Consider the following 12,773-nt stretch of genomic DNA (forward strand, 5'->3'; position numbering starts at 1 on the left):
TGGAGTCAGTGGAGAAGCTGCTTTTACTCCAGCGTGGCAATGTGACCTTCACCTTAATAATACTAACTAAAATGAAACTAAAGAATATCTGGAAGCTGTGCTGCTCCACTTGATAAATGAATTGATGTATTGACAGCTTGTCTTTTAATGATGATGGAAAGTGTTTCTCTACTAGCCTGATGTGTATTTTTGTATGAAAATATAGCCCAATTAAGTTTTTCCTATTTTCCAGCACATTCCTAGGAATAAAAAGCACTTTGCTTTTATTACCTGTGTAGCTCCCCTCCATTCCTCCCTGGCTCCACATTAGTGTCTTTGTCTTCTGTCTGGACACTGTTATCAGCCATTTGTGGTCCGCACACCTCCTCAGCGGGCCCTGTGGCTACACACATCCTCCAAATACTACTCTCCTGTGTGAGAGAGAGAGAGAGAGAGAGAGAGAGAGAGAGAGAGAGAGAGAGAGAGAGAGAGAGAGAGAGAGAAAGAGAGAGAGAGAGAGAGAGAGAGAGAGAGAGAGAGAGAGAGAGAGAGAGAATAGGCATAAGGGGACCTCTATGTTAGGAGGTAGAAAGCATGCTTTATGACCATATCAACCATCTGGGTTAGTGAGGTGGCAGCTGAGGAAAAAGAAAACAGAGTAAGATTTTATAGGTGCATGAACTGAGCCTTTAGTGTTTGGAGGTTATGCTCATGAAGCATAATTGTGTATGTTTGATGGCTCTCAGGGGAACAGTATGTGACCACATTATTATATACATGATATAATACAGACATAATGCTTGTTTTCTGTAAAGGCTTACAAAGTATTTCCTTTATATCAGTGACTTTAAATGTGGAGTGATCATGTCATAAAATGTATCTAATGAGATTACAGCACGTTCTATTTCCACAGAGGGGAACACTTTAGCATGTGACACAGAGAAATCCAACAAGTGATGAATAACAGACTGAACTGACCCTCATGTCATGAGAACATGACTTCATTTACACAGACTTCATTCATAAAGCTCTGTTTGACTGTACAGGATTCAGTCTCAACATGAAAGGCACAACGATACGGCTCCGATGGTTCTGTCTGGTAGGTGATTAAAAGTGATTGATGTCCAACCTGGCATGAATTAGCCACACAGGAACAGCACTGCTCTATTAAATTACTGTTGAGTTGAGCTTCAGTCAGGGTTGTTTAGCAGCTCAGGCTTGATTCAGTGAAGCGACATACAACAGCAAACTGAGACATTTTCACTATGATGAGCGTGCAATCTCTGTCATCTATGGTTGATACTGTGTATTTATATTGCTATATAGAAAGATCAACTTAACTGATCTGTTTCATTCTTGTCATGTGAGCTGTTTGGTAAGTAGCTTGCAGTTCGTATTCTCATCAATTATCTATAATGTTATCATCCTGATTGTCCATACTGTCATTTTGCTTTCTTGGTCCATTCTGTACACACATCAGCACAAGACGGATTCCTCCTGTGTTGGTATTCCTGACATTTCTTCCATTTTTTTAAAACCCTGTTGACTCCTATTGTGGAGTTTTTCCTTATTCAAATTGATAGTCTAAGGATAAAGCCCTTTGAGGCTAATTTGTGATATACAGATAAAGACTCCTCATGGATTGTTGGATATTGTTATTTAAGGATGGCGGTGTCAGTCGCTCAGTTAAACACTTTTGTCTCCACTGAAACATCTTTTCAAATATCAGATGAATATCAATTAGAAGGTGCAGAGTGTAGAATTTAGTGGCATCTAGCAGAACAGATTTGACAGAAGAGGAATATAATATTCAAAAGTATGTTTTAATTAGTGTATAGTCCAATGAAAATCAGAATCATTCTCTTTTCGTTACTTCGAATAAACACTTTATGTCCCCTTACACACTGTTCCTTTAAGTTTGGTAGAGGAAATCACATTTTGGTTTATGACAGAGGTAAAGCTAAGCTAATGGTATTCCCATCAGACTCTGCTGAACTTTGTGTTTAGTGCTAGCAAAGCATTTGGAGCTAGTAAATATTAGCATGCTGATTAGCATACTGACCAGCTTGCTTTGCTTTGTACCTGCAGCCGTCAGACTTTACAACAGTATCATCAATAGATAGTCATGGAACACTGCAATTATTACTGGAAATGTGCAATAATTATTTTTAAATTCTCTATCTATCTATCTATCTATCTATCTATCTATCTATCTATCTATCTATCTATCTATCTATCTATCTATCTATCTATCTATCTATCTATCTATCTATCTATCTATCTATCTATCTATCTATCTATCTATCTATCTATCTATCCATCCATCCATCCATCCATCCATCCATCCATCCATCCATCCATCCATCCATCCATCCATCCATCCATCCATCCATCCATCCATCCATCCATCCATCCATCCATCCATCCATCCATCCATCCATCCATCCATCTATCTATCTATCTATCTATCTATCTATCCATCCATCCATCCATCCATCCATCCATCCATCCATCCATCCATCCATCCATCCATCCATCCATCCATCTATCTATTTATCTATCGATCTATCGATCTATCTAACACTCACCCACACAACAAAGCAACACCACAACAAAATGTCAAAAATACACATCACTTTTATATATACGTATTTACATATAAAGGATGAGAAAGAAGACATAAAACAGACGAGACATGATGGGACAAGACAGACAACACCAGACAAACAGATGGGACCTGCACCTTGTATTTTCCTGCAGGTTTGTTAGAGCATAAAGAAAAGAGAGAAAAATGGAAAAACAACAAAATAAAAAATGGAAAGAATAGTCAAATTTCCATTTATGTTGGGGACATTTGTGGAAAGAGGACTCAGTGTTTAAGGTACTATATAAAAGGAGGACGACCTGTTTTCATAGGATTCATTGATTCAGTAAGTTTTTCTAGATTTGAATGGTCTGTTAGTAGATTGAGTCAGTAGGTAATGGTAATCAGTAATAGTAATAGTCTTTTAGGCAATGGTTGGTGATATTAATATAAATAGTTTGATATTTTTGGGGTGTATTTAATGTGGAGAGATTGCCCAGTAATGCAATAATAGAACATAAGGGGAGGCTGAGGACCTCTGGGCAGAAGTTTTGGATGTGGGCGCAGCCAGAGGGAGTGGAAGTAATTATCTGTCTGCATACTTGTTAACACAGTCTGCCAGCAGGAGTAGAAGGCTTTATTATTTCATTCTAGGGGTGTGATGATACACTCAGCTCACGAGACGAGACGAGACACAATATTGGGTTCACGAGATCGAGACGAGACGAGATTTTAACTATATTTTTAAGAAAACTTCAATGAGGAAATATATGACTGTTCTTTTATTTGAAATTCACAAAATGGAAATAATGCAGATGGGTTTCCCCATATAGATATTTTATAGATGGATAATTTTGGTATTAATGGAAATAACAACCATAAATACAAAAGTTAGATACAATCACAAATACCAAAAAGTAAATTATAAAGAGTAGAACAAATTCTAATATATAATAAATATAAATTAAATAAAGAATCCAATTATCACAAATTATAAAATATTGCTAATAAAAAAACACAGAAATAAAAGTAAATTGCACAAATCCTGTATCACATAAATACACAAATAGAACAACATATAAATTATGTTATAATTTGGTAGTGTGACTCATTTTACTTTTTGCATCATTAGCAGGCGGGGAGTTCTGGTCCTCTGAAATGATGCCAACGTGGAAGTAACTTAAAACTGCATTCTATCAAAAGGCCACCAGGGGTCGTACGTTTGGTGTCAAAAGGACTTCCGTCTCTATACAAGTCATTGGAGAATTCACCAACTTCTCACTTGATTTCTAACCTCAGTTAACGTTTTCAAAATGTGTTTATGGTCTCAATCACTAGTTTAAAGCCTTCTTCAATGCAGTATGATGTTCATTTGTGAAATTTTGGCCTCCCTGATTTTATATGTGACGATAAAGCAGGGTATGCATTAGGGCGAGGCTACGTCGTGATTGACAGGTTGATTGGTTCACAGGTTTAGGAGGGCGCCTCATGCTCCTCCTGATGCCCATATAAGTAGAATCCGTGTTTTTTTTTACTCAGCATGCACCGGAAATTTTCAAGATGGCGCTGCCCAGATTCGAAACTATTCGCTTCCAAGCAGCAGTCCACAAACCAGTGGGTGATGTCACGGATGTTACGTCCATTTTATATACAGTCTATGATCATTAAGCCTACATAGCTGCGCTAGATTCCCTGCTCCTCCTACCTCAGTCTCTCAGTGTAGAAACCTGAGGTCAACTTACTACTGCTCCTCTCCTCATCTCATACTTCTGACTGAGATCTTCTCAACAGGTAGATGCTGCAACAAGGTTAATGATCCACACGTGATATTATAAAAAGAAGACATGACGTGCGAATGAGCGATAGAAAACAGATCGTTTTTTTTGGTGCGCCCCTTAGCTTCGCGATTCACTTCTACGAGAAATACACCCCTATTTCATTCATAATATTTTATTTAGTTACAGCTAATAATTAAAACATTTAAGGAGAAATGCAGAGCTTGTCAAGAGGACAACATGCAGACAAACATTGAAACACAGCAGAGGCTTGATATGAATGTCTTACTTCTCCAATAAACAGAGCAACAGACTTTGCTCATGAACCTGGCATATAACTAAATAACTACCTGAATGACCAAATATATATACTGCATATATTTAATTTTAAATTTCATACATTTATTTTCCACCTTGCTATATAAAGGGAACACTAATTCCTGCTTTGGTACTGGAAGTTGGCACTGGATGTAAATGTATAGTTATTTGTAAAGGGACAAGTACAGCATGAACCAATACCAGCATTTATAACCTCAGCCAATTTGCAGTGTCTGTCCCTACGGGCCTTTAAAATGTAAATTAAATACATATGAAACAGCACCAGACATAATTTACAACCAATGATACATTAAAAGTACCATTAAATCATGAGGTACAGAATGTTGTAATCCCTCCGACACTGGACGGCTATCATCAAATTGTAGATGAAAAAACAGACTCAGAACACATGGATCAGAGGAGAGATTTCATTAAAAAACACAAATACCATCTTGGGAAAAAGCTAGGAAATGACTTATGATCTGTTGCCATTTGTCGTTTTTGGCTCTGACCTCATCACAACAGAGAGTCGGGGGCGATAATGGTATCTTCTCCCTAAAGGTAAGATAGATTCAGAGCCTACAGGTGGAGGTGGGGTTGGAGGCATCCAGTGAAAGATGGAGCAGAGAACTACCATCATCAGAGAGGTATGTTGGATACATGTTGCTGTGAGAGGAGTGTAACATGTCTAACAAACACTGATTCAAACCTTAATCTGCTGAAATGTCAGAAATTTGCTTAAATTACATTTTAACAACAATTGACGCCCATTCTTCCACATGTACTTGTTAGTAAAAGCTGAGCAGAAAGAGTATTTCACAGTATTAGTCAAACCTGTGATAAATCCACTGTATCAGTATCAGTATGAGTATCATCACTCATCTGTGTAACCTGTGTGTGTATTTGTGAGGTGAGTGATAGACCAACAATCTAACCCTGTTTGACATCAGTGGAATGTGCTGTGAGGCTGAGCTGTAGAAACACTGCAGCACAACAAACCCAGTGTTTGTCTGAATGTTTGACATTCAGGCCGGCCACAACTCTCAGCCAACACAGGGCATGTGATTATCATCACATTTAGACAAGAAACACTTGACACAGAGTACATGGCTTAGTGTTAGCACATTCATACCGTAGCAGACTCATATTATTCTGACCAGAATGAAAGTTGTTGAATGTATCATAATGAGTTTACTGTCATGTATCTGACAGTCTGGAGCAGTATGTTAAACAGTCAGTTCACAGGAATCACCCTGAGAAGCTGTAAGAGCCACATGTGCTCAACATGTTGTTACTGTGAAATTAATCTGACAGTGAAGGCCTCGTGACTATGATGTGCTAAACCTGTTTCTGATTGGTTAGTTCAGACGTATAAATTTAATCAAATGCGTCACTACATCTAAAAGAGGAACACATCCATGCCACAGTTGTTTCATATCCAGCTACTGTGTAATTCATGGAAACACAGTGCAGCAACTAAGAACTGTGAATTATTATGAGACCATCCTCAGCTGTGGTTCAATACCATAGAATACTCAACACAAACAGACTGTGTATATAACACAGCTGAACAGCGGCCACTATGGCCACAAGTGGTAATTACAGAATAATGGCACATTGATTTTCACTTCATTTCCCGAGACTGTCTTAAGTCAGTTGTTTCAGACATGTACCAAAGTCTGCTCACTTTTTTTTGCTGCATGCCTGTTTTTACTCTATTGTTTTGAAGGCTAAAGTGTCACTTACTAATGCTTCTCATAGCATTTCTAAAGCCCTCGATTCTTAACCCATTCATTTATTTTTTTTCTGATAAGAAAACTTATGGAGAACACAGCCATTAAAGTCTTGATGAAACAGTATTCCAAGAGTATCTAACTTACATATCATGAATATTTCCGAGTAAAACAGGATAAACAGGCTGGACTTAAGTTGGAGTGTCATAATGAATCTAAGGTCTGGGCTGCTAAAAATGAATTCCTGCTCAAGATTGATTGATGGGTGCAACATTATTCGTTGAAACTGGTTGATTCAAGCCTATGAAAGCAAAGCATGATTGGAGTTTGATATAAGAATACAAAGAAATAGATTTTTTTGGGGCATATATTGTTAAATGGGTGCAATATGCCAGGCATGTGATCTAAAAGGGTTAAAATGGTATTTTTTTATTTATCTCAACTTTGAGTCTGTGAGTTCAGTGTAGTCCAGATATTGTGATTCAGCTAAGGGCTCAGCACTGAGTATCAGTCCTGTATGAAGAAACGCAGTAGATGGGGGAGACCAAACTCAACTTTTGTTGCAATGCAACACATAATCCAACAACACACTACACTCAGTCAAACACATGCAAGTGCACATTCCTTGTAGATTACTTTAAGACGTGAATGGTGTATTTTCACTGTTTACTTTAACACCATTGAGAGAGAGACAGGAAAATGACTGACACAGTGATAACTCTCCAGACTTGTAAACTCATTCCCCAGAGTATTATATAAACTGCTACACACTGTTTAGGTGTCTGATGAATTTTAAACTCATGGACATCCTGAATTGTATTTCACCGTCTCGATAGTATTTCCCCCCAGTGAGCTACATTGTGTTTACTTTTTGTGTAAATATGGTGATAAAAACATTGATGTTAAGACATCAAAAGCTCAAGAAGAGTCAAAGTTAGCAGATGGACTCAGTAATGTTCATTCACAGAGCAAACTATTTTTTATGAATTATTTATTTTGGGGAATAAGCTATAATTGTATTCAAAGATTCTACCCTAGTACAAAGTCCTGCAGTCATACCTTGATGCTGAAGGACCTCCTTAAGCTCTTCTTATTCTCCCTGAGTGTGGTGCTGTGATGTGGCTGCTTTGCTGCCTCTGTGCCTCCTCTTTTCTCCATGGCTGATTGTTTCCACTGTCTGTTCTCTGCATCTCTGTAGCCTGCTCTGTCCCCAGCAGTCAGGTCTGTCTTCCAGCCTGGACCCCATGTCCTGCGCCCCTCTGACACTTCCCCAGCATGCCTCTCTTCTGGACTGGGGCAATCATCAGTGGTCTTAGAGTGACACAGGATCAGGGACCTAGACAGAGTCAGTGACAGTCAGAAAACAGATGGCAAAAATAGCAACCATGCAGGACAGGAAGATATTGAAGTAACATTAATGTGCTCAATCATGATGTATATTAGAACTTAAAGCTAAACATTCAATGTTTACTATTATTGGCTATCGATCTAAATACTGCTAATTAATTAATTTACATTAATTACATCAGCCTGAAGATAAGATGCACTGACAAATTAGTCATATGTGTCAAATATGCCATATGTACATACACATACAGAATACACTATTGTACCTCTGATACATGGAGTTCCTAAAATAATAAACAGCAGTAAAGTTGCTTTAAAAACAGACAAACTGATGTACAAAAATAAGGCAAAGTCCATAAAGGAACTAACCTGACCTATCTTTATTCTGCTTAGCTCTAAGCCTGTGTGTTTGCTGGTACCTGGAGAGCATGGCCAGCTTCTTGGAGTGGTGGCTGTGGCTGCTGTTTGAGTTGCTGCTGTTGTTGTTGCTCTTCCCCTGGTCCCTGCGTCTGCGCTCCATCCGCCTAGCAGCTGCTGTGCTGGCTTTCCTCCTCTGGTGGGAGTATCTCTGAGGCATGGCCGCCAGTGTGTGTGTATATGTGCGCGCCTGGAGCTCAGGAACCAACACACCCCTCCCAGCCGATCCAAAGCCTAATGGAGAGGGACGCTCTGGAGGGCAATTAGAAAATTCAGTTAGGACAGTCTGACTGCAGACTGACTGTGTGTGTGTGTGTGTGTGTGTGTGTGTGTGTGTGTGTGTGTGTGTGTGTGTGTGTGTGTGTGTGTGTGTGTGCGTGTGTGTGTGTGTGTTCTGAGAATCTGCTGAGATACTGCTGGGATAAAAGTGCTTTTCTCTCTCTGCTTCGAAAAAAAAAAGAGGCAAAGTTTTCCTCATTCCTCATGACTGCTACTTAATCAGAGTGCAGAATACTCCACACACACTGACATGCAATGAAATGACCTGAAATGACAAAACCAGTGACTGATGAGGTAATACAGACTCACTCTTGTTTTAATGTTCACACAGACTATCCTATGTTAGTAATAATGGTGTTAGCCATGGCTTACCGGTGCCATTAATGGGCCAGAGTGAATGATGATCTGTACACATGAACGCTTCACACTCCAGAGACCACTACATGATGACCCTCAAATGCATTATACATGCTAGTGTAGATGTCTTCTAGCATTTCCCATGAACACTTAGTAAACAATGTGCAGAGGCTCTTTAACTCAAAGCCATAAGCCATCATTAGCCTGCTACCTTCTCTCCCAACCCCCTCCCTGCCAGAGAGATGTTGGTGCTGCTGTTGCACTAGACACTTTGACAGTCCTGGTTGGGTTCCCATAGATAGAATACTAATAAACATCCACCTCTGTGACTGCTGCGGCTTTTTACTCATCAGGTATAACACGTCTTTCAAGAAAGGGTTAACCATAAAAGGTTTACCAAGAGTTTTCCCCTGTTTCCAGTCTTTGTGCTAAGTCAACACATCTAATCATTTGTATCAGATTAGGCAATCATAGAGTCATGAACTCAAGTGGCTAATCTCATAATTGAAGTTGTATGAAAACCCAATAAATAAATAAAAAAAGAGAGAGAGATGTGTCTGACCCTAACCAATCACAGTTCGCCATCTTTCACGACTTACACTCACATAGGTGTTCGGTAAGGAGGTGGCAGGTACCTGACAAGAATTCCTCTCGTTCCTCTTTTGCGTCACTATGTATACATTGGTGCGTGGAAGACAGCTCTGTGCTCCTATTGGTCAACATCAAGGCACATGTAGAAAATTCTGGCATGCTAGTGTTTTTGTCGGTATGTTGTGAGGCGTTCCAGATGTTGAGTCCATGTCTGTCACATCAGGATGTTATCAGGCTGATATTGAGTAGTCTGATCTCTATGTTAGACATATTTAAAGATGGAGACTTGAGATCCAAATCAGATATTAGTCACAAAATACTCTAGATTTGACTTTTCTTAACTACAACTTAAATGAAAAAACAGATGAAATTAAAATAGTCAGTTCAATTTCTTAAAAGTTCAGGTTATGTGCCAAACTATTTCCTTGCTGGGACCAGTAACTTCCTGAAGTGTCTACTGATGGTGTCAGGAAGAGCAGAGCAGGTGGACCCAAATGCAAAAGACCAAAGGTGAAAGCAGGGCTGCAGAAAAATGTCGAAGGCTCCAACAAAGACTGAACAGAAAACCAAGACTGAATTACTAACTGAACTAATAAGTTGATGGGGAACAGGTGACTAGACAAGGGCAGACTGGGAGTTGATTGGCTGGGAGGACATTTGGGACAGGGCAGGGCTGATAAACCTGATGCAGGACAGGTGTGGAGGGAAAAATGGGCTGGGGAGGGGTGTAGGAACACAGAAGACAAAACAGAGAAAACTGAAAATCAAAACCCAGAAAACACTTTTACACAACCCAAATATAGATAAGCAAAAGCAAATGACTGAACGGACTGAACAGAGGTACACTGGAAACCAAGAGAACAAACACAAATAGTCCAACACCCACGAGGCCATGACAGATACTAGAGGTAGTGAAGACACAGTCCACAATGAAACTGCACAAAAAAATGGAAAATTATCATTTTTACACTTTGGTTTTTATACAAATTAAACAAAGGAAGTACAACATGTTCATTAGTGAGTTTTAGTGTTGGTGGGCAGGCTACCCTGTTTTTCCACACAGTTAAGCTAACTGTCGCCTAGCTCCAGCTTCATATTTAAAACATGAGAGTTGTACCTTCTCATCCAACTACTGGCAAGAAAGCAAATAAGCACATTTCTTCAAATGTCAAACTATTTCAAACTATTCCAGCTCTGCCGAGACATTGGCTCTCTGTGCTGAATAAGACAGAAAACAACATGTATCATCTGGTGTCTCACAGACTGCTCTTAACTGAAGATTTTTCATATCTGTGGATACACTTTGATCACGTGGTGTGCCTCAAGGTTCAGTTGTTGAAACACTTCTTTTCCTTTATACGCTACCTCCGGGCACATGTGATCTCTGGGTTATAATTATCATTTTTTACAGGAAATGATACAATAGACAGCAAACTAAATAGAACTAAACTTCACAAAAAGCTAGAAAAAAATGTTTGTTTTTAAGGATTTATGCTTTTTACTTTTATACTTCATACTTCTTTGTTTGTTTCTTTCAGTGTTCCTAGGCCGTCTCATCACTCTCCACAATGTGCTCTCATCAGCTCTCATAGAAACAACACACTATGTTTTATGTCTGAAAGCTGCCACCTTAAAGGACAGGTTTACAATTTTTTCAAGTCTGTCTTAAAACAACCAGCTGCCTAAATGAATACTGAATTAAGTTTATATTGCATCATATCATCATATCATTCCTACTGCTCATGGTTAATAAACGATCTCAGATATTTATAGTGTCCATATCATTCATACATCACATGAACCTGTAATCCATCATCAGAAGTGATGATTGCTGTGTCATAATTAAGGATAAAATGAAAAGAACATTAACAGTGAAATAAAATGGTGCCTTCATGCACATAAATAGATACAAATGTATTACACAGAAGCAGTTTATCAATTTGAGCTCAAGGGGGCCGGACCAGTAAAACCATTGCATAATAGCCTATATAATATATAATGTATATGATACATATTATAACTTTACTATAATAAATCATCTAGGGGTACAATGGTAAGGGAAACGATAAAATGTGTCCAAACCCATCAAGGAAATAAACTGAATCACCTTTCAAGTCAATTATTTCTAGTTGGATGTCCATGAGCAGACCAGAGGCCTCCACTGTGAAAACAGGTGAGAATAGCATTAAGGTGCATTTTATTGAAAATTTGGAATCAGACCTACTTTTCGGCAGTTTTCATACTTTGCAAAGTTATCCAGTGGGCCAGATTGGACCCCTTAGTGGGCCGGTCCTGGTCCCCGGACCATATGTTTGACAACCCTGTTTTATAATATTTAGATTTAAATCTCTCATCATAGGTATCTATCTTCACCTCATCATACACCCTGCAGCTGGCTCTAGAAAAACATGTATACGCTTGACAGAAGAAGTCTGCACATTCAGTTTTTCTAAACACCAGTTTATGCGTGGGCAGTAGTGTATGTATGGTATTTGTGTATACATTTGCACTCTGGTCTAGAGAGTTGCAGTAACAGTGCAGATGTTGCTCTAACTAAAGAATCCCTCTGTCAATTCAAGTGTACTGTATTTAGTCTACCTTGCTTAATAGTAGAAAAGACTGTTAAAAGACTCTTTGGTGTGAGCTAGGGGCCACATTACACTCACCCTTCATTTACATCTGAACCACTGACATATGTTAATTGAAGTAATTACTAAATAAATGAAAGCATTGTGAAGTAAACTGAATGGAAACCTGTAAACACACAAATGTAAATAAATAAAATCAATCAACCAATCAGTAATGATCCTCCTGGTTCCAGTGGATGAGTGTGGAAGAAAAGCTTTCTTTGCTGGTGAATCTGTAGCTGTGATCCTGGAAGTGTGTTAGCAATTATAGAACATTAGCCCGCTTGTTGTGTTGGCCAGATAGACAGGAAACAGAGACATGGATCTCTATGCTGGAGGCTTACAACCCCCATATATACTCCATCTCTCCCTCTCTCTCCATCTCCATCTCCTCTTTTCAGGCCTATACACTCTCCAGCTGGATGTACGCCAGCACAGTGGGAACACTTAGTGGAATGGAAATCAATCTCAGATACCAAATGATCAAACATCTTATTCATTGGAGTGCTACGTAAATATGAGTTAACATGTGCATTCAGATAAAGACAGCCACTATCTCTGATCTTTACTCTGGGCCTTGTGTTCGGAGGAAGGACTAACTTTTGCCGTGTTGCTGCAGTGACGTTGACGTGTACTCCAGGGTGTATCAGTAGACAGTGACATCATTGTTGGGTGTAGTCATAGGTGCAAACAGAGCACACTGCTGACTACATCCATCCAAACCCTGCACAGTCATGATATGATCAGCCTAGCTTAGTATACAGTC

The 12,773-nt window shown here is 39.1% G+C and overlaps 1 protein-coding gene across 1 annotated transcript in view; it reads right to left on the reverse strand.

Annotated features, from left to right (window-relative positions):
- The window catches only part of il16 (interleukin 16), a 52,651-nt gene that overhangs the window by 36,873 nt on the left and 3,005 nt on the right, over positions 1 to 12,773 (reverse strand). The window contains exons 2-4 of the mRNA XM_062417674.1: positions 8,156 to 8,405; positions 7,449 to 7,725; positions 271 to 410 (exon numbers count right to left, since the gene is read on the reverse strand). Coding sequence (XP_062273658.1) covers positions 271 to 410; positions 7,449 to 7,725; positions 8,156 to 8,405 — 667 coding nt within the window. The remainder of the gene's footprint in view (positions 1 to 270; positions 411 to 7,448; positions 7,726 to 8,155; positions 8,406 to 12,773) is intronic.

Source organism: Scomber scombrus, chromosome 1 (assembly GCF_963691925.1).
Source record: "Scomber scombrus chromosome 1, fScoSco1.1, whole genome shotgun sequence".
Classification (NCBI taxonomy): domain Eukaryota; kingdom Metazoa; phylum Chordata; class Actinopteri; order Scombriformes; family Scombridae; genus Scomber; species Scomber scombrus.